Below are 23620 nucleotides of genomic sequence, written 5' to 3' on the forward strand. Positions count from 1 at the left end.
TGCATTCGACGTCATTTCGATGGAAATCGTCGCAAGCGTCTACAACGACGTCGCGACGACCTCCCGGAATCATCGTCGCTCACACCTGCACCGATCTTTGCGAACGCACGTGTCACGATTAGATATGCAAGACACAAATGCGAGGCACGACCGATGTGCCTCGCCTGTCCAGGTGACTGCTGCGATGTGTCGTCGATATATTTGTTCAGTGTCGAAGTCTCGAATGATATTCTAAAATCGCATGACAAAATCAGCCTTATTTATGGGTATTTTTTGCATTTTTCTTCCTGCATTTTTGATCTTATTTTATTCATCTAATACATTTAATTTATCTATGTATTTTACAAATAAATAATGAGACAATATATAATATTTGCAGATATACTGATACAATGTACAAGTTTGTTTTTAATAAATATGTATTTGATAAATATTTAATGTTAAGAACATAATATAAAAGGCATTCTCTTAAAGCAGCGACATTAACATTTTCACGATGCAATTATGTTTTGATGCAATCGAAGTCTGTGGTGCATTACGCCAATGCATCGGCATGAACCGGGGATGTGGCGAACTGTTTTTTATCAAGTGACGATAGAGAGTTCGCACTTGGACCGAGCTGAGCTGGATCGGTCCAGGTCGAGACGAAGGTATTCTAGATGAGGAGACATCTGTCATTTCCATAGTTTTCTCATAAGAATGTCGCGCAGACCAATCGCATTTTTTCAACGGCGATGTTTTCGTATCGTCAAGAAAAGTACATTTTTACTTTAAAATTATTTCAATGTCGCGCGCGGATATATATTAATATATATATATTAAATTAATATATTAAATATATATTTCCTAGTTAAAATATCATGTGTTTAATAAATAATATTATCAGATTTAGTGTGATTTTAATATAAATTTATTACTTCTAAAAACAAGAAAGAGTTTTATAATATTCGAAAAAGAGACGAACGGCAAATATCTGAAATTTTATGTTTTAAAGTAACTTTTAAAATATTATTTAAAAAATTAAATTAAATTATTTATTATTATTGAAGAACACACACACAGGTGCACACACAAAATCATTAGTGTTTGCTCTATAACAAAGACGTTATATCTAATGATTATTTCAAAGAAAAAATTTTTATCGAACATATAAATACAGAGTATTTCAGATTTTCACTAAAGAACATTAAAAAAAACCTTATTTCCTTAAAAAGAGAGGATTATTTACATGTTTGTGATGGAAGCAAAAGCGACCTTAACATCTCTTGTTACAACCAGTTGAGAATTCGTTGGTTCATCGCGGGTAAGGTCGTAGTTAAATTAATGTGCGTTGAATTAATGTTTAATAACATGCAAATCATATAGCGACGGCTCGGCTGCCGTCGTCGCCGTTTCACCGGCGTGCGTTACACGGTCAAAAGGAAGAAGATATTGCTACTAAGACCACGCGCGTGCAAGATAAAAGGGGGATTTCCTGACGTTGCAAGTGTTACTCATTCTCTTTGATGTGCAACTCGACTTCGCTGCATCGCTCACACGCACGATTTAAAAGAATGTAGGGCGATCAAGGGCAATGGAAGATCTCGCCATCCGCGTCTTCAATATATCCGTATCTTCAATATCCGTACGAGTTCGTTTACGAATGTTTTACTCTGTTGACTCCTTCGCTGAACCTATTCGCGTTCTACAGCAAAAATTACCGAAAAATTACAGTAATTATTTTGTAATGTAAAATTACTGTAATTGCTACAATTACCCGTAATACTAAAATTACTCGTGATGATTGCCATAATATTTCAAGTACTCGATTTCAAAAGCAATCTGTTGCAAGCAATTGTTGTATCGATTGCCGATTTACGTCGGCAATTACATTAAAAAAACAAGTTTTTAAAATTATACTTGATCAAATGTTTTCGTTTGTTTGTTAAAATATTAGGACATGTGTAACCATAATTAGAAATTAAGAAATTTTTGGCAAACTAAATTAACATAAAAAAAGTTTTTAATTAATCGTGTGTGTGCGCGTGTGTGTATGTGGATTCTATTCTAACATATTTAAATACTTAAATCACAATTTAGTTATAAAGTTACACTGAAAAAAAAAAATTACTTGGGATTGGAATAAATATTTTTTCAAATAGTACCAAGCAGAAGTTTTGTAAAAAAATAAGTAATATTTATTTCTATAATTTAGAAAATATTATCTTATTTAAAATAAATATTATTTATTTTATGCAAAATTTCTGCTTGGTACTATTTGAAAAAATATTTATTTCAATCCAGTAAATTTTTCTTTCAGTGTAATAATAAAAATAAAAAAAAAACAGATACAATAAATGACGATCTGCTTGGTATACCTTGTTACAAGAAGTTCGTCCACGTATTGACAAGAGAGAAGATATTTGCGTGATTAAAAACATTTACACTGGCTTTGAGGTACTCTGTATACGCGCAAGCGACAGCCGTCGTCGCGAAAATAAGCGGAATCGGGGTGGCCACGTCTCTGTACATCTCACCGGTGTTCTCCCGGAAGCGTGATCGGTCTCCCGGAAGCGTGAACATGAGGCGGCGAACGGTCGGTTGTCGGAGCAGGATACAGCGGGGACAGGTGGCTGACCGACGTCCGCAAGTGGGCAGGAAGGAGGACATCAGGACCCTGATGCCCCGGAGGGATGGCGGAAAGGGAGACCGGGGGGGGGGTGAATGAGGGGGGACAGGAGTTACGGTTTCGTGGTCGTTCCGTGCGTGCGACGTAATTTCCCGCAGCGTCGCCGTCTGTCCGTCTACGGCGACGCGACACGGCGCGACGCGACACGACGCGACGCGTCGCGACGCTGCGCGCACCAACGTACGTGCACATACCGTTTACGCCATTGTTCCGGCTCACCCTCGCCCCTCCCGCCCCTTCCTTTTCGCATACGAAATCGAACATTCCTGCGTTACCTCCGTCGGGATATAACGCGATCCTTGCTCAGGCGAGACGGCATCTTCAAGTGGCACGCTCACTAGGGCGTCTAGACGCCTTACATCGCGACGTATAGCTTACGTTCGTCTGGTCCCGTCCCGTTCCGTCTCGTCCCGTGCCATCTCGTCTCGTTTTCTCCTAGTAGATCCTTCTCCGGTATCGGGAATCCCCGTGTTACGTCTCGACGGTATAGTTCGCTCGGGGATTGGAAAGTCACCTTCGGTGACGTTGAATGAGCCGACGATCGAGGACAACCGAAATTCAGCTAAATTGTTCAGCTGTTTTTCAATTTTAAAAGATACACGGGAAATTCTTCAAGTTATTTTAAAATTATTGTATTATAAATTATTTCATGATTTTAATTACATAACGTACTAAAGTGAATACTTTAGTTATCCATTTATTTGGAGCAGGAAAGATATATGATCTCTTACGATTTTGTACTCTACAATTCCAATAAATTATAAATGAATGCTTTTCTTCGAGACGGTTGCATCGATCCATTTTCGCGAACGAGGCACCTTGACGGCGACCTTGCAAATCTGAACGATATATATATATATATATATATATATATATATATATATATATATAAATCTTTTTCTATCAGTAGCATCACACCGCGAGTTAGTTTCGTGAAGACTCAAACAGACTCATAGAAGAAATATAAATATAAGTAGATAGTAAATATCAAATTTCTACAAGAATTAAATAAGTCTAGAGATTTTTTTTTAATAGATCCTTAAAGTAATAATTAAAGTATAGAATTTTTATTATTATATGTACGGAGAAAATATACATAAAAATTATTTATCGTATTTAAACATTATAAAAGAAATATAAAAACGACTTTTATGAAAAAATAAATTTTGTTTGAGAAAATAAAAAATTAAAATTTTGTAAATTAAAAGTGAAAAAATTATTGCTATAATTAAAATAATAATAAAACGTTTTCTGCATTTTTGTCATTACAAATGTTACAAGAAATTGTAAAATGTTCCATTTATTTAAAAATCATTTATTTAAAAAAAAAAAAGAAATATCTTGTTTAGCTTTCTTGTAGAAATTTTAAATTTATTATCTATAATATACAATATTATATACATATATATTTCCCCTATATTTTATTAATATTTATCAGCTATCGTATATACATACATGTATTCGATTACATGTTACGAAAGGGAAACTGTATGTGATACGCGTTAGATCGACTTCCTGTTATTTTCTATCGCAAGCAAGATAGTATTACTATTAAAAGCAAAAATAAATATGTTTTACTTTCACCGTATGCTAATCATAGAGATAACAAAAAAAATTTTAATTAAAACTTAATTGTTCAGAAAAACTATAAAAACAACTACCCTTAATCGTTACGTTTTTTTTTTTCAATAATTACATTCATTTTTTACTTATTGTTTTTAAAATTAATCTATGGTATTGGTTTCAAAAATAATCCATGGTAAATTTAAAGTGTAATTATCGTAAACGTGTGTGAAGTTAGCAAAGTTTAGCATCTCATAAAAATACTGCAGAATTACTTGCATCCAGCATAGTTCTACAGTTCTTGATAGGTTTCAACAATAGTTCCGTTGAATTACGTATTTTAATTAAATTTTTATAAATGAGATGCTAACTTCTAAAATCACATAATAGCATCTCACCGTATTTCGAATATACGACCACAGAGAAGACTAAATCTATACAGTTCTATCGTTTAAAGACGTCCTGTCAATAGTTCTGATAATTAAATTAATTTAAAAAAATTTTTTGTTACAAAACATACGTATATATGCGTATACGTCTGCGCACGTGGATTTGGTGTAACTGGCATCTCAGATAGACAAAATTAATTAATTTAAAAAATTTGGAAAGTATTTTTCAACAACTATCTTGATGGAAAACTTGTATTTATAGGTCTAGACATGAGATGCTGGTCGAATATCGACTGTTCTATTTATTTTAACGCAGTTCTCATATAATTCCGGACACGTACAATAATTTTCTAAAAAGTTCCGGTGATATAAATAATTAAAACATTTTTTAAACAATTATTTTGCTCGAAAAATTTAAATTTTGAGATGCTGTCTCTCCCCGTCTCTCCCGGTCTCTCCCGGTCTCTCCCCGTCTCTCTCGATCTCTCCCCGTCTCTCTCCGTCTCTCCCGGTCTCTCCTGGTCTCTCCCCGTCTCTCCCCGTCTCTCCCGGTCTCTCCCCATCTCTTCGGTCTCTCCCCATCTCTCCCGGTCTCTCCCGGTCTCTCCCGTTCTCTCCCCGTCTCTCCCGGTTTCTCCCCGTCTCTCCCCATCTCTCCCGGTCTCTCCCCGTCTCTCCCGGTCTCACCCAAAAAATTTGAATTTTGAGGGCAAAATAAATGTTTAAAAAATGTTTTAATTATTTATATCACCGGAACTCTTTAGAAAATTAATGTACGCGTCCGTATCTATATGGCAACTGCGTTAAAAGAAATAAAACTGTCGATATTCGACCAGTATCTCACGTCTAGCCATCAAAATTCAAGTTTTCCGGGCAAAATAATTGTTTCAAAAATGTTCTAATTAATTATATCACCTGAACTTTATAGAAACATATTGTACGCGTCCCGAACTATATGAAAATTGCGTTAAAATAAATAGATCTGTCGATATTCGATTAACACTTGACGTGTAGCCTTAGAAATTCAAGTTTTTCGAACATAATAATTGTTTAAAAAATGTTTTAATTAATTATAACACCTAAACTCTATAGAAACATATTGTACGCGTCCCGAACTATATGAGAACTGCGTTAAAATAAATAGAACTGTCGATATTTGAACATTATACGCATATATACGTATGTTTTGTAACAAAAAATTTTTTTAAATTAATTTAATCATCAGAACTATTGACAGAACGTCTTTAAACGATAAAACTGTATAGATTTAGTCTTCTCTGTCGTCGTATATTCGAAATACGGTAAGATGCTATTATGTGATTTTGGAAGTTAGCATCTCATTTATAAAAATTTAATTAAAATACGTAATTCAACGGAACTATTGTTGAATCAAGAACTGTAGAACTATGCTGGATGCAAGTAATTCTGCAGTATTTTTATGAGATGCTAAACTTTGAGATGCTAACTTCACACACGTCTATCGTAAAACGTAAATAAATCAAAAATAACTTAGTAACATTTTAGTATCGATGAGACCATCAAAGTATTCTAAAAATAATTATTCGTCCACACTTCGTGTCATTTCCGCTTTAAAAGATACGCGAAACTCATAATAATATTCGGAGAATTAAACATTCATACTTAATAAGACAGAACTTAATGGAGCACTTTCTCAATGACATAGGAATAATGGTGAACTAAAGCGTTAATTGAAGACCAAACGGACTGCAAGTAGCTAGATAATCAGATGAACTGTGTGAAACGGAGCGAGAGAAGAAAAGAAAGAGAAAGAGATCTCCGTGAGAGACAATGCGAGAACGTAGCAACGATGAAACGAGGGACAAAAACGTCAACGGTTATAACTGTTGTGGCTGCGGCTGCGGCGAGGACGTCTGATGTCTGGCGCGGGCGAATTGCACTAGGAGAACGTGGGAGAGAGAGGTGGGGACGGGAAGAAGGGAGAGGGACGGGTTACGAGGGTACGAGGGGGCGTCGTATAGGGTGGCGGACGTGATACTCGGTGCGCAGGGCGATTTCGCGTAGGGTGGTTCCGAGGATTTCAGCTTTTATTCGAGTCGTTTCGTCTTCCTTTCGGCAATGGATCTTGCATCCCGCGTCTGCAGCGGACAGCCCTGCTGTTGCCTCCCTGCCGCTTTGATCTGCCTTTTTTCGGAATTTCACCACGTACGCGAGGCGCCGTGCTCCGACGAATAGAATTAAAGTGCGATTTAAGCACTTCCGTCCGAAAGTCGACAGCGGAACGATCGTCCTACGTTTTGTATCTCGAAATCGCGAAATAATAGATCTGTCCATTCTTCACATTTTTATGACTGCATCGATCTTTGAGATCGTCTTGAAATTGGAGGAACAATGAAGAAATTGAAATGTAAATATTTGAAATTAATTCAATACTAAGTGTCTTCTAGGACGTTTCTTTTCTATTCGCGTTTTGTCACCACGCGATATAATACAATTTATATTAAAAAGAACGTTCTGTAATAATAATCAAGCTCAGATGACAGCTAAGCTGAATCACTTTCAATTAAATGTTCAATTAATATAATTTAATAATTATAATCATATTTGTAGCAATTGATTGGTTACTATTATTATGTTTAGTTAATAATATAATTATTAAATATTACTAAACATTTAGTTATATATTAATCAAACATTTAATTGAAATTATTTTATAAAAACTTAAATAAAATTACCAAACTTTTTTTTAATGTACGTTTATACTGGAGGAAAAATTATAATCTTTTTGGTGTAAAAGTTATGTCTTTTTTAAATTACAACAGTACAAGAATAATATCTTCGTAATTTTTACTTTTGATCAATTTTTTTGTTGATGAAAGTCATTCGACAAAGTTTACCGCAATAATTAGTCTCAATATGGCTTGCACAAATGAGACACGCGCGAATGCAAGCAATCTTTAGTACACAAGTCCAGAGATGTGACGAGTTCTCAAGAGCGCGAATGTCGTAATGCAAAGTCTAGGCATGCTCGAGCAATACGCTTGGCAAATAAAACGTGCACGTATGTTGTCACCGTGATGTCATCTTCTCTATCAAAGTCTCGTATACGTTTTATCAATTAGACGTGTGGGTAAAGATAAAAGTCACAGCGAATCTTTGAGTCTACTTCCATAAGGTATACACGCGCCGAGCACAATATGGTAGTAATAGAGAAAAAAAAAAAGTCCAAGTATCTCCTCGAAAGTAAATTTCCGCTATTTTCTGCTATTTTAAGATCTCACGCGATTTCCTGTGGACTTTTGCAGACGGCAGCCTGTGTGACTCGCGGACGTCACGCGCGAAGGAGTCGGGGCGATAAAAGTCGCGTGTGATAAGGCGATGTTTTCGTCGAATTGAATACACGCGCGACGAGAAAAAGAGTGTGAATTTGCACACATCGCCTGATTTTGTTATGTCTAATTCGTCTTATCGGTCGTAAATGCGCATGTTCCGTAATATGCAGTGAATCATTAAATTATCTCCATGAAAACTCTCGGCTTTATTACGGAGTAATGTCAACCTTTCTTGTATGTTGAATGAAATAACATAACAGAGATTTACAATAGAACTTTTATCTAGACGAATAACGTTTGCTTTATCTCTCGAATGTATTTGATTTACGTGTTGGAAAAAGTATCTCCGTAATTTTACAAAGGTGTACTTTTTTTAGATCATTAAACGTTGTTAATTTCAGCTTTTTAAAGGATTCCTCTTCCACATTTCGTTACTTTTAATATACTATCGTTTAATGATATATAAACATTTGTAATCTCAAGGCGAAGGAAACCTACGGCATTCCGAGTACTAGCTTACGCTTGACGTAACTTTCGCGGAAAAAAGTCATTGCCGTCGTCGCCGGTCTTTCTCGGAGATCACCGGATGAGTGCACAAGCGCAACCGGCAGAAGTCAACCGAGATAAGATCTCATCGCGTCCCTTAGACTAAAGGCGGGTGTAAAGGGACGGCAAACGAGGGACGGCGTTAACTTATTGTTTCACGGCCGGGGCACGGAAATAGTGAGTCATTTCGACACGACGTCGCGCCGAGAAAACTGTCTCCGTCGGATGAGGACTACCGTTTTCTCCTCGCGTAATTCGCGAAGAGGAGAGGGTGCCCGCCGCGCCCCCCGGAGGGAGGGTCCTCGTGACCCCGCGGCGACCGGGAGCAGTTGGGGCTGTAAAAAAGTTTCGTCGTGCACGCGAATGAGATTGGATCGAGATTTCGCGGTCGCGAAAGTGGAGAGACGACGGCGGTGCAGACGCCACGTTGATTGTCGTGGTCGCTCGTTAAAGCGCGGAAAAGGAAGAAACCGCGAGAGAAGGGCCAACGGGAAGGAGGAATGCCTATGTAGCGTCCTTGCGAGTTATGATTATTGCCGTTGCGGCTTTACAATCGGCCGCGTTACTTCGGAGAAGCGACCGCCATGCACCTTTCCATGGATCTGTGAAGCTGGCACGACGTTCTGTTAATATGGAAAAAAAAAAATTAGATTTCTAGTAGCACTTTTCAACACTTTCAAACTCTGGCTGTACTAACTGGTACTAAAAATGATAATATTTATTGCTTTCTTATATTTTAGAGGAAAGGTGTCGTGCTAACTTCGATGTTAGCACCTTTTTTCATTTCTATTTTTTTCATATAAAGATTGCAGAATCTTTTTTATTTTTATAAAGAACTTGAGAACTATTGAAAAGTGCTACTAGAACTCTAATTTTTTAAAAATATATTAACAAAATGTCGTGCCAGCTTCACAGATCCCCTTTCCATCCCTTCGGAATATTTATGCCGGAATTACTTCCTCGGCGTCTCGTAATAACAGAAATAATCAAAAGGGATTTGTCGTTAAGAGCGGGACACGTCGCGCCGGCCTCGTGATTAACGAAGACCGAGCTGCTCGAAGAAGAAACGGCGAGGATTATCGTAGTCAACGAGTCGAATCGTTTCCGACGATCGTTCGAGAATGAAGAGCTGAGAAACAAATCACACCGCGGCATTAAGCCACCGGAAACAAGATGTTCACCCCTGTCTCCCCTATCTGCCAACGAGAACGCGCGAGTCCGGGGTCAGTTGATTAACGAGTCGTATCCGTTTTGAATCTTTATTCGTCTTGGCACCGAACGAAAACCAAGTTGGAACACGACGCTGACAAAATGTAACGATGATCCTACCATTATAAGATATTCGCGCAAGGAAAATCGATATAGTGATTGACAAGAGCTATCATTGCACTTCGGTGAAGACCCAGATATCTAAAATAATTTATTTCTTGACAATTCCGAAATTGTCCGAAATTGACAATAGAACATGTCGCGATAATTTCAGCGATCTATTTCCGTTCGGAATTTATTTTATGTTGGTATGAAAAAGAAAGAGATAACCGTTCTTCCTACGCTAAGAAAGTCGAGCAAAAATTGATTGACATATGAGTAATGAAATAATAATATCATTATGTTAATTTAAAAAGTTTAATTGTCTAATAAAAATATTTTATTAATATATGATAAAATTATGTAATTATAACCCAACGATATTACTCACACGTCAATTAAAGCTTTGTTTGCTAATACAGAACATTTCTCTCCGTGTACGTGTAAATAAGAAATGTCAGCTCATTTTTCTTGTAATGTGTGTGTGATCGAAAAAGCTCTTAAAAATAGCTTTATTTTATTTAATAGTATTTTTTGGTATCCCGTCACATGTCAAATTAATAGATATTTCTGACTTTGAATCTAAAATTTTATTCTGCTTCATATATTACGTAACTTTGTCGACGGTTCTTTTTTTTTTTTAGCTCTTTTATACGGCACTACTCGTACAACTTGAAGGAGTAATTAGGAGAAATTAGTTTTATTCCGGTTATATAAAAATGTTGAAAGCACCTCTCGCCGCCTGAACTCTCAATGCGTCGCGTCGGATTAACTCACGGGTGTTTTATGTTTCGACCGATTTGCAAGGAGACAGAGAAAGAGAGAGGGAGAGAGAAAACGATGAAAGCGGTCAGGATAAGGTCGCCAGGAGCAGGTATTTGCCCGCGGAATGGGGTGAACTACCAAAGCGATGCAATATTTCTCGGTGGCGCGTCGCGACACTATTGCCACCGCCGCCGTCGCCGCCGTCGTCCGCCGCGAATGACGTCGGTCGCCTCGGTGTGGTATCGATAAATACTGAGACTTTGCAAGAGCGGCGGCGGCTCGCGTTCTCGGTTTCGCGGTGGTATCTCGAACGGCTTAATGGCGCTGTTAACTGCCGTATTATTTAACGTGGATTTATGCATCGGAGAGTCGGCCGATTAAAACGCCACCGCGGTTAGCGAAGGACGCGGCGGTGGCTGCCACATTGCCGCCGCCGCCGCCGCCGCCGCGCTTGGGAGATGCAGACGAGAGAAGAGGAGAGGATGCAGACGCTGGTCGTCGTATCTCGTACTCTTAATCCCTCGTTATAGCCCGTTCTGATAAACAACCGCCGGCGGAATGGCGGCGGCGAGAAGGACCACACAGTGTCGGTGAAAAATACGGAAAACGATTACGGCGGCGCGTTACCTTCGGCGACGGTGAGAGCTCCGCCGTGATCCAGCTTAATGCCGGGTCTGTCTTCTTCCTTTACGTCGGCAGTTACACCATGATCGAAGCGCGTGCGCGTATACACGTTCGCATCCGAGTTTCTTTTTCGGAAAAAAAAAAAAAGATACATCATACGAGAAAACTTTACGTGACGTAAAATCGCGCGCGATTGCGTCGCTGATGCGACGTGAACGTCGCGCCGCGTCGCGTTGATATCAACACGCGACGCGCTGCATCGGAAGCTCAAGATCGTGACCTTTATTCCAGAAGGATATATGTTTTATATAAGAAGAAAAAAAATAATTAGTATTCTGTAGCGCAACGCTGTTTCGTTGTACCTTGCCGGTAAAATATACAGTTCACGTGACGTGTACAGATTATTTCCCGCACTTGCAGCGTGTATATCGGAACACAGTCGATATTATCTCTTTGAAAATAGCATGCCATTTTTAGTATTTCGATATAAGTAATCGACAAAGTTCTGACTTCATTCCAAAAGGGGTTCGGATAATTAAAAGCAGAAATCTTAGAAGATAACGACTTTACACGTTTTCGTCGTATGAAGTTAAGTGACAATTATTTTATTTTCATTAGAGGTTTCATTTGATTATTGAGTTATAATATTTTTCGATATCGAATTATAATGTAACTAGATGTTGAGCATACGCGGAAGAAGCGGTCTCTAAAATATCTAAAAAATTTAATTAAGATACTATCAAAATAATTAGGTAGAACTAAATTGCTGGTTATGTCAAGACATTTTGCTGCCTCGCTCATCATACTTAAATATCTTTCATAATTATTTTAATGATCCAATTAATTATATATATATACATATATATATTATTAACACAATAAAATAATATCATTTCGTTAATTAAAAACTTTAATTATCTAATTAAAATATTTCAACATGGTTAAATATTGTAATTAATCAAACGATATTATTCACACGTCAACTAAAACTTTGCTTGCTAATATAGAAAATTTTTCTCGGTGTGTATAAATAAGAAATGCCAGATCATTTTTCTTGTATAACATTGAGAAGCTTTAGGAATGAATTTTTTGATCATCCCAATATAATCTGAACGTTTTGCAACGCGAGGGTTATAAGCGATGTCTAAGTTCCCTATTTTTCTGAGATTGCAGCTGTCGCAGTCAGCGCGGGAGAGTGCGGCAATCGCGTTCGAGGGTCGGGCGTTTTCTAGGACGCGACGGAGGTGGGAGAGAGATTCCTGGCACGCGGAGAAACGGAATAATTCTATGCGCTCGCGGTGCATACACGAGTGACTGTTGGCGGGGGTGCAGAGAGAAATGAAGAGCGAGAGAGAGAGAGAGAGAGAGAGAGGGAGAGCAGGAGAGACGAGAGTCGGCGAGAGAGGAGGGGTTGGCGGTCGGGCGACGGTCTCGTGCATCATCCACGTCACGATCGCTGCCAATGGGATCTTGGATATCAGGTGATGCTATTGGGGATTTGCATCTCCTGGACGCGTCGAATGCATGAGAGAGGTGAGGAGGCCCTCTCGTCCGTGAGCCGGCTGGCGCGACGAGAACGATGGGAAATCCGGTTGCGTTGCATATATAGGCGGGTAAGACGAGGACGCAGCCAGGGACGCATACAGGGTGCTTCCAAATTAAACCAAAAATCAATTTTTATAAACGTATTCTTTGTTTCATAAGAACGAATCTTTCTCCTTCGATCTTTATTTAAATTTAGTCATCGAAAGAGATTTAATCTTCGACAAAACCGAATCTTCTAGAACCTATGACGTGAACAACGTCGCTATATGTACTCGAAACTGACATAAAGTAATAATTAATATAAAAAGTGCATTAAAGAAAAAAAAACAATTTTTATAGAAAGTGATATGATGAAAATTATCTTGTTATTTTTATGATTTTCTTTAAAATGAGATAATATATCACTAAATGGGAACAAATCACTTCTGTGTCAAAAAGGGCAAAATTAATGGTATCCGCTGAGTATCTGTTTGATGAGCGAAACTTTCAATCAGATATTCACCATAAAGGAATCGACTGCAAATTTGTCACCGAGTTCGCCAGCCAAATTAAAAGTTGTGTTTAATTTGGGACCACCGTGTAGATCGTGGCGAGCGCGAGAAAGAGACGCGGATAGATAGCTAGTAGTGGAAACGGGAGAAACGAAGAGAAACGGAACATGGTCGATGTGTCTAGCGCAACCCGGCTGGCTGGCTGGCTGGCTGGCTGGCTGGCTGGTTCGGGTAGTAGCTAGCTGGTTGGTTCGGCTGACTGGATCAACCGGGGACCGTCTAGCTTGCGTCTACCCCGCCGCACAAGCCAACCCGGCATTATCTATACGTCTAGACACCCCTGCGCCACCGAGAGAAGACCATAGCGGTTTGGCGCTCCGCTTGTAATTTACAGCGCCCCCCCGCCGTGTCTCTACACCCACAAACTCACTCTCTCTCTCTCTCTCTCTCTCTCTCTCTCTCTTTCTTCTTTTTCTCCGCCTCTTTCACACTTCTGACGATGGCTAAGATCGCGCTTGCACTTCCTCTGCTCGAGTTTTTCCGCGTGCCCCCTTTCGCCTCCCTCCTCTTCACCTGTTCCCGCCTTGACGTCCCTTCATTTTTCTGCCATTCGATACCAGCTCGAGTGACTGGGATCGAAAGTTCACCGACGTTGTCGTAAATCTCGCGTCTGTGAATCGCGAGATCGTTTTTCTTATAATCTCATATAAAACGCGATGTTGGAAACGAGATAATTGCATTCGACAATATAACGCGTGAATTGTTACCGCATATATACATGTACATATAAGTCTACGGTTGTTTCGTCGAAAATTCACGCTCACGCGTTTGCGTTGCCGTTCATTAGAACGGGAAATTGTTGCCGAGAGTTGGATGTTTGTAATTTCATGGAACAATGGCGTGGCAAGCTGCAGACGTTATCGCATTTATTAATACTGATGCGCAGATATATTTGCATCAAGGTCGGTAGAATGCATGCATGCGATCTCCCATTCGGTCATCCCTCCCACAGCCAGACTTTTATATGACGATTCTATAGCGGTTAGAGAAGAGCTCTGTTAATCCTGACACTAGATAAAAACAAACCCCGTCCAAAGTACGAAATATGCGTCTGCGGTTGGAAAGGCAAAGCAAAATTTCCAATCGATTCCCGTTAAATAAGCGGCGCAGTAAACTTTAATTTAAAATCGTCGGTATCGTTTGGCATTCTAATTCATTCTAACAGTCGAAATAATCGTGAATCATTTGTAGCCCGCACGCCGCGTTGTTTTTCCAAGATTTTATCCAAACAAATAAATCGATATAGGTATATCGGTATTTTGACACATCTCTCGCGCTATGATTTTTGCGGATTTAACCAAATAAATAAATATTGTGGAAAACAGACACATGATACGTATCTGGACACTCCATATATATATCCTTTTACCTGTATATATATCCTTTTACAAGTTTAGTTTGTTCAAGTACAGCCAAGTAATTATATATAATTATATTTAATACTTTAAATTATTTAGTTATCTTTACAATGCCTTATAGTTATGTTACACAGTATGTTACACGATTAATTAATATTCTATACATAAAAATCGTCGTTTTGAGTTTTCAGCAGCAGACTGTCTGGATAGTTGCGCTAGGACAGCAAGTGAGTAACGGCGATGAACTTTCGAATTTCGGAACAGTGGGAGGAACAGAGGATGGCGCGATTTTCCCTGGGGGTATAAATTGAACGGAGATGCAGGCTACGACGACGAAGGAAGACGGATGGCTAGACGGATGGCTAGATCGACATCGAAAGAGGGAGAGGAGGGAAGAGAATGGCGATGAAGGCGCAGACTACGGCGCTGAAGTCAGGGGTTGATGTTTTAAGCGATGTAAGTTACAGGCGCTACGAATAGTGGTCTCGGGCGCAGATTAGTCGTAATCTGGGTACGTTGCACTCTGCAGCTCTCTCTCTCTTCTTTGGTTAATAAATGCATCTTGCTCTCTCTCTCTCTCTCTTTCTCTCTCTCTCTTTCTCTTTACTTCGATGTTATACGCTCTACACAGTACATCCTTCGACCCGTATGTTCTCATACATTCGAACGTATGTACGTCTACATCGACTTGGGGCGACCTCGACGATGTAGACGTACATACCCAGGCCAGATAGACGCTATCGTCGTTCTATCGTTCGTTTGATTATTTGCCGGTCACCTCGACAATCGAAGAAGATTCTCCGGTGAGGTCATTCACGTTTCTACTAGCTTTGTAACCGCGAGATTACCGCGACTGCGACAAATGTTATATATCGGATGATGGATCTATAAGGTTTTCAGTGAAATTGTGAAATTGTCATCTATTTCGTCATTTCGATATTCTTGCAAAATAGTCTGATGTGTATTGGATAAAGGAAAATTGGAAAATTCGTGACGCCAGATGGTTTAGAGAAAAATGAGTAAAACATTTGAAATTATTCGTTTTTGCGATGGCGTTTCATATTTTCACTGCAAAGGTTTTATTCACGACGTAAGTTACGAAAGCGATGGAAAAGTTCCATGTTTATTCTCAGAAAAAAAAAAACAGGCCGAGAATTTCAATATTACCGCGCGCGATAACTATAGCAACAATCCGAGGTATCGAACAAACCGCGCAGCATACGCTTTGGCCGGTCTCAATATCGAGGACTTTGTTCGCCGTGTGTGAAGAAAATATCACGTTCAAATGTCGGAGGAAAAACAAGGCAGAGAGAGCAAGAAGGTGACCGAGAGGGTGATCCTTACGAAACGCGGTGATGCCTCTAAAAACGAAGTGGCCGCTGATAACATTCGGTAAATACATTCATTCCGTAAAACTGTACCGTTTCAGTGATATTTATAACAATAAAGTAAACTCACACGGTTCCCAGCAAGGAAACCAACGTTCACGAAAGCCTGTCGCGACGATCGTGGCCGCAGAAGTACGAGCACCTGAGCGGACAATTTTTCAGCCAGGTACCTTAAAAACTCCGGTTGGCTGGCGAGTCGCGCACGGCAGCAGAAAGAAAGAAAAAAAAAAAAAAGAAACAGAAAGAGTACGCGAACCGCAGACGAATTTCAATGTGCCCGCCCGTGTCACTGACCGTAGGTGCTGGCGGAGGAATGCAGAAAAGCGGGACTTCCGGCGAACACTTTCGAGCGTGACCCGCCGGAAGACGCGGCCGAACGTTCGCCGATTCCTTTGAAAGCCTCACCGGCCTTCCCCAGGACGACATCCGCCCAGATCGGCCATCGTTCATCTCGCACGGAATACAGCCTGGAATTCGCAGGTCGTTTCTACGTCTCGCCGAGGTGGACGATCGACCCTCCCGCGGAAACCCCGGAATTGCGCGCGGTGCAACAAAAATTTATCTTTCTAGGTTGAATGCCTTGATCATACGGAAATGGCGTATTCGTACGTACACTTAATTATGTACATGTTCATTGGATATAACATTATTTTTAATGAACAAGAAGATAGAAAAATAATCTTTGTTATTACAATTTTATTATCGCTCCTTTCCAGTAAAATTGGTATATCTAAGCTTTTGTATCTCAAACAGAAATATATTTTTGTGATTTGTATGAAAACATTTTTTGTTAATTTTAAATCTTTCTCAATCAAAATTAAATATTATTAAGAAAAATAATTTTGTAAAACATTTTTCTTGGATCGTATTAAGATAGTAATGAAATAATTATATTATTAATGAAATATTAAAAATTCTCGGTACCAAGTGACCGAGAATAATTTTTTGATTTATAGAAATTTCACAAAAATATATAATGTAATATTCTTGTATACACACACACACACACACGCACACATTTGTATTTACTACAACATATTAAAACTGATATTACATCATAGATTAAATTTAAACAAACTATCTAAATTTATATATGAATAATGAGTAAAAATTGTCGATAATTTCAATCGTATAAATTCAATTTTAGAAAAGTTATTGCGATTCTCATAATATTGATAAAACAAAAAATTTCACAAAATTATATTATATATTCCTGTAGATATTTATATATATTACAAAATATTAAAACAATATAGATTAAATTTAAACAGACTTTCCAGATTTATGTATAATATACAAAGAACTAAAAAAAAGAAGTTATCTCGACAAAAAATAATTCTCGAAATATTTGTACCACCAACACAAGATAAAGTATTTTTTTATCGTATTTAATAAAAGATAAAATTTGATAAGCAATTTAGCGACTGCGAGGTATAATAAATGAGAGAAATAATCAATTACATATAAGCATGTATATGACAAAATATCCGATAATATATCTGATAATATAATTCGTATTTTTTTAAGAGAATACAATCTATTAAATATGAATTCCATTTTTCCATTGACTCCAGCATACAGATTGCGATAACAATACATATAATAATTATAAAGCGCGATATTTAATAAATTACGACAAAAACCCGATTTTATTTTACGAAAAATATTCGCGACAATTTTTCTCAAAAATTTATTTTTAGAAAACAACCATTACAAAAAATAGTAATTGAATAGCAACTAAACGCAACTCTGTGCGATCGTCGTTGCGTTCCACGACCAATCGGTATTCAAACGATATTGCGATTCTCGAAGTATCGAAAGGTCGAGGCATCGACAAAATGGCCGCAGTTGTGCCTCGCGGATAAGTGAAATTCAAAATATTTTAACAAACATTTGAAATGACGATAATAGCGAGTTACGATATAGAAATATAATTTGAAAGTAGTTAGAGAAATATAAACTATGCGAAAACGTGCACGTACCTGGTAATAATGCGTCCGATGCACATCGAAATGCGGGAAGAGGGCATGCCCGGCCGACTCTCATCCGTACGCAGCAAAACGTCTCGAGGTCACATAACAGTAATTTCACACGCGTTACGACGCAAATCCAATTTTACGAGAGGCACTCACTCGCGCGCGAGATTCACTTTCGGGCGACAAAAAGATCGCAGGTAAAAACGGTGCGGATTCGAATACGATTCAGCGCGGCCGTCACGGCGCGTTTCGCGACTGGTCGCGGACTTCGAGAACTATCGAGGAGCCATCTCGCGAGTCTCGAAGGAACGAGCGGCCGAAGCGGCGACAAAATGGCCGTGGCTCCTACTTTTTCGCGGAGAAATAAAATGCGACATGTCCTAGCAAACACACCAGAAGTGATCGAGACGGCGAATTATCATGGGAAATGATGGTCGGCGCGATTCGACTGTAATAGAGCGAAAATGTACGCGCGGTTAGCGATAGTTTTGCCCTCCGGTGAATTGCACGCCGTTCCTGCGCGGTGAAATGCGCGAGGAGGAAAATGCGCCCGACGCGGACTCTTGCACACGCGAAACGGATTATCGATATCGAAAACGTACAGCAACAACTTTAATCACACTCGATGCGTCACAAGGAAAATGCAATTTTGAGAGAAATACGCGCTGTAAACCGTTGGCGTACGAGAGACTCGTCTCTTGACGACGACGATCGCGGGAAAACACGGATTCGAATGCGATTCAGCGATCGCCGCGGCGCGTTTCTTAACTAATCGCAGTTCCGCGAGAGCTACCGAGGCGTCATCTCGCGAGTCTCGAGGTAACGAGTGACCGAGGCAACGACAAGATGGCCGTTACTTCACGAAACAGAAGCAAATTCAAAATATGTTGTTAGGTACTCGAAATGAATGGAGTAGAGCGAATCACTATGAGAAATATGATCGGCGCAGTTTAACTAGAGCTGATCAAATATGCACACACCTGGCAAATATGCGTTCGTTGCTTTTCCAATGAGACGTGCAAGTAGAATGTATCCGATAGATTTCACACATAGAAAGGCTCGTCAATGCAGATATCGTGTAATCAATCACACTCGATATGTTATGCCAGAGATTTCATTTACGAGAAACATTGTCATAATTGTTCGCGCTCGAAATTTGAGGAAATAAAGAAATTGTAAAAAATGTGGAACGAATTTGAAGTCTACGGTCCACTACGGTCACTGCAAAACGCGTGTCGTGAGTCGTGACCAGTCGTGACTGACCAAAGTTCGAGAGCTATCGATTCTCGAAGTATCAGAAAGAACGAACCGCGAACCAATGAGTTGTTTCGCGATAGAAATTAAATTTAAATTATTTTGACTGTTAGTAAGCAAATAGTTTTGTTATTAATTATTATTAAACCGTAATTAGTTATTAGTAAGAAAAAAAGAAATTATTATAGGGAATTTTATCAGAATTTGTTGCTGAATGCATTGAAAATAATATTAACAAAAAATACTTTTAAAAAATAATACCGACATATTGATAGTGAACTCCAGTCACAAATTTTAATGTCAAAATAGTGTATAAAATTTGATTACTATTATTATTATTATTATTTCATGTACATAATATTTACATGCCAAAGAATTTTTGTTTCAGAGTAGGTGGTAATTTCTCCAACAGCGAGGCAGGATTGACTTCAACCGCAACCAACTCTTCGTCGTTCAACCAATTTATGTAAACAAGATGCTGCAAATGTTAAAATTATGTTGTTTTCTTTTTCTATCTTTTATCATCGATTGTTTAAAACAGATGTTTTTTATAATTATCAATATATTACCTTATATTTCTTAACAACTTGAAACGTATGTTGAAACTGTGAGCTGGAAATTGAATTACTATCTTCCGCGCTTTCTCCATTCTCTCGCTTAAGAAGCTTTGTTTCTTTCTCTGGCAACTCGCTAGTCTTATTGATGACGTACACACTCGAATCGTCCTGCATGATTATAATATTCTCGTTGCGCGGATCAAATATGATGTTCATTATCGGGAATGGTCGTGCTAGCCACTGCTTTGATAATCGATTTTGCAAATTATTGGAAAACTCGGTGTAGCTCCTCGTAGGAATATTGTATTCAACGATCTGAAAATCACACAATTTGCACAATTATCAGTAACAAGAATATCTCAACAATATCTTAAAACATTGAGGTCATCGATTGTGTGCTCACGTTCTAAGATGTTTTAAAATTGCTCTTTTAATTTAAATCATACGATTTAACATGCCTTATTGTACACGTCTTAAACCTTAATATCGCCTGCATTAAAGGGTAATAAACTGTAGGACTTCATAAAGTCCGAACGGATAATTCAATAACGTGATCATAGGCAATTACGTCGTCGCGTAAAAATAAAACCGCGATAGCAGTTAACAGTAAATTGCAAACTTTTACTGCCGTGGGTCATTAACGTTATAAAGTACTTTACAACAATGCAGTTTTTTATTATTTTAATATCAACGTATAAATGCACAATGCGTGTGTTACTCATCTTAAATCGTTATAACGTACATATAGCGCGTTGTATTTTCTTTTCTTACCTTATGATCAGAATATGCTATGACCAAATTGAGCGTACTCTTCTGCACGGCTATCGCCGTCGCCGGACAGCTGTACTTGGACAATTGCCACCCCTTGAGCGATTCTGTCGTCACGCCGTCGCCGATAAAGTACACGGCGATTCCGCGTTGCCGATCTGTGCATACGAGATACTTGCTGTCCGGAGAGAAACACACGAGACCGACATTTTTAATAGACTCCTTCGTCGTCTGGAACGATCCGATCAGACTTAAGCTCTTTTTGTTCACCTTAAACAATGTCACGGTGCTCTCGCTGCCGTCGTTGTTAACGGCGACGAATAACTTGCCGTTCGGACTGAACAGCATCTTTTGTATTCGCTTCATAGACAGGTCGGTATCATATCTGGACAGTTGTGCGTCTCCCTCCACCACGTCGAAATTAAAAACTCGGACGTGAGTGTCTGTCGAATACACGAGCGTCTTGGAGTCCTTGTTAACGGCGTAGGAGATGATGCTCTCATCACCCTTGGTTTGCAACTGCAGCAGTCTGATAGGTTCCTCGTCCAATTGATGCAGCATGGAAGAGCGCACCAATTCTGGGGGATCCTTAGTGGCCGAACCAAGCCTCCATAGCTCCAGATAGTTCGTATACCGTAACAAGATACATCGAGACTTTCGGCAAATCGTAGCGTACGGCGGCTGCAATAGCGGTGGATACTTTACGAGATTTTTCGGCGGGTAACTCGACACGGCGAGGTACCCGTCTACCCCGGCCGAATACAGCTTCCCATTAGCTTCCACGAGCGCTCTGACATCGTGAACGTGTAACCGCCTCTCGATTCCTTTCACCCACTGTGGCTTTCCGCTCGATTTCAGCGTGACTTTGCAGAAGCTTCTTACAACTGGGTCCACACCTGCGCAGTATACTACATTCATGTCGTGCGACAATGTAACAGCCAATATATCGGCCGTATGACTTTCGTGAGACTCTATTTGGATTCCCATTTGAGGATCCCAGAAGCACAGGAAGCCCTGAGAGTCACCGGATATTATTACATTGTCGTCAGTAACTGCGAGACACCAGATTATTGTGTTCTTCTTAATATTGTTTCTAGAGGTTGTCATTTTATGTATCGCATGTCCAGACATGGCACTCCAAACCCTGATGGTGTCTATAGAACCTGTAAAAATCATCTCCCCTGTGTTATCCCACTTAATACACATAATTCTTCCTTTCTGCTTGTCAAATATTCTCTCGTAAATCAATTTATCTTTGTGTACAGTAAATGTATTGATATATCCCTCCTCAGTGCCAATAGCCAGGCAAGTCTTCTCTTGATTCACATCCATGCACCAGGCTGCTCCTCCTATTACCATAACTTCATGCTTGATACTTAGCGTATTTAAGTCGTACTCGACTACCGCACCATGAAGACCCGTCGAGAACAGTCTGGAATCAATCCACAGTATGCTCTCCACCGAATTCTCGGTATGACCGGCTATGGTGCACTCAACAAATGGTGCATTCTCTACATTCCAAATTTCTATGGAGTTGTTGTTCCTATACAGAGAAACAAAAAGAATTAAAAATCATAAAAAATTCAGGTGCGTAAAAACGACGAGTTAACTACATGAATGTAAAATGTAGTGTTAAATATACAAATATTAAATGTACAACCATATAAATATGTGCTGTCTCACCTGGCAAGAGCTAACTTTTTCGTTTTTGATTCATGACACAAACAGGTCACTGATTTTGATACCAGATTGTAAAATTTTATGTTATGTATACGATGCGAGGTCATGATTGAATATTTGTTTCTGTATAATTAAATTTAATTTCACATATAATTGATTACGATTATTGACATGATCAACAAACATAACCGTATTACGCACGTGGACGGCGCAAACTTTACGAGAAAATGCTTTTATTGGTCAGAGTCAGAGTCATCTGACGGAAGCTAGTGACATTTTGTCGTGTTCTTACGAATAGTGGTAACATTCTCGATGAACTTTTACCCTAGATCCTCATGCAGACAACGGCGCTTTGACACCGAGCGCTAATTGGTGAAAAACGGGTGATGGCGGTAATATTTACCACCACCACCCGTTTTTCACCAATTAGCGCTCGGTGTCAAAGCGCCGGTGTCTGCATGAGGATCCAGCCTTATGTATTCAATTTTCGTTATCTCTTATCGAAACCAGGGTATCGATCATGTAATTTTTCTCCTAGAGCGGAAACGTGAAAAGTGAAAAGTTTTAAGTTACTGTCTCTTTCTATTCAACACCAATAGAAAGAGATAGTTACATGAAACTTTTCATTTTTCACGTTTCCGCCTTAAGGAAAAAAAATTACATGATCGCTGCCCTGAGAAGAACCTGAGAGCGGTCATCGCGTCGTTTTAGGTGTTTTCATCCATCAGCGCCTCTATGTGCACAAAATGTGCACATTGAACTATGTAGTCAAATATCTATGAATCCTGTAGGTAATGTGCATGACTTTTTGGGTCTCTTCTATGCTATGTCCACGTTTATTTGGTTCTGTTTTATGCTATACCCGTAAATTTTACAATTATATGCATTCATATTTTAAATCTGTTTTATGCAAATGTGCAATACTGACTCTGTACAGATATAGGAAGGAACAGAACCAATATTTTATCTTGCATATCATTTTGTTCCACATATACAGGGTGAGTTTTAATGGCTGTCCCAACTTTTTAACATGAGAGATGGAATTACCGACTGCAATCTTAGTATATATGTATATGTTTTGACTGCAATCTTGGGCCGGAATTCATAGTCGAATCTTATTCAAGTTCCAGCTAGCTTAAGCACGATCTTGAGACGTCAATGCTGTTATTTCATTGGTTAAGTAAGTCTCAAGTCGGCTCGAAGCTAGACTTAAGACAATGCTTGAACTTAAGATCGGTCTATGGCCAGTATTCATAGTCGGATCTTATATTTAAGATCATCTTAAGTACTGTCTTAAGATGCCATCAGCCAATCACAGAGCTGTATTAGCATCTTAAAGATATTGCTTGAGACGATCTTGAAATAAGAT

At 39.1% G+C, this 23620-nt stretch overlaps 1 protein-coding gene and 1 non-coding gene across 2 annotated transcripts in view; one reads left to right on the top strand and one right to left on the bottom strand.

Moving 5' to 3' along the window:
- Positions 1 to 16695, top strand: part of LOC105831316 — a 71428-nt gene extending 54733 nt beyond the window's left edge. Inside the window, exons 2-4 of the transcript XR_003626437.2 lie at positions 12348 to 16020; positions 16098 to 16182; positions 16316 to 16695. This is a non-coding gene — a transcript (uncharacterized LOC105831316). The remainder of the gene's footprint in view (positions 1 to 12347; positions 16021 to 16097; positions 16183 to 16315) is intronic.
- A 2818-nt stretch (positions 16696 to 19513) lies between these two features.
- LOC105831323 (U3 small nucleolar RNA-associated protein 4 homolog) lies at positions 19514 to 22490 on the bottom strand. The gene is made up of 4 exons (XM_012671367.3): positions 22255 to 22490; positions 20575 to 22114; positions 19816 to 20118; positions 19514 to 19724 (listed from the first exon to the last, which is right to left on the bottom strand). The coding sequence occupies exons 1-4, from the start codon at positions 22356 to 22358 to the stop codon at positions 19608 to 19610; spliced, it is 2064 nt and encodes a 687-aa protein (XP_012526821.1). The 5' UTR covers positions 22359 to 22490; the 3' UTR covers positions 19514 to 19607.
- Positions 22491 to 23620: the final 1130 nt, after the last annotated feature.

The sequence above is a fragment of the Monomorium pharaonis genome, chromosome 3 (assembly GCF_013373865.1).
Source record: "Monomorium pharaonis isolate MP-MQ-018 chromosome 3, ASM1337386v2, whole genome shotgun sequence".
NCBI classification, from domain to species: domain Eukaryota; kingdom Metazoa; phylum Arthropoda; class Insecta; order Hymenoptera; family Formicidae; genus Monomorium; species Monomorium pharaonis.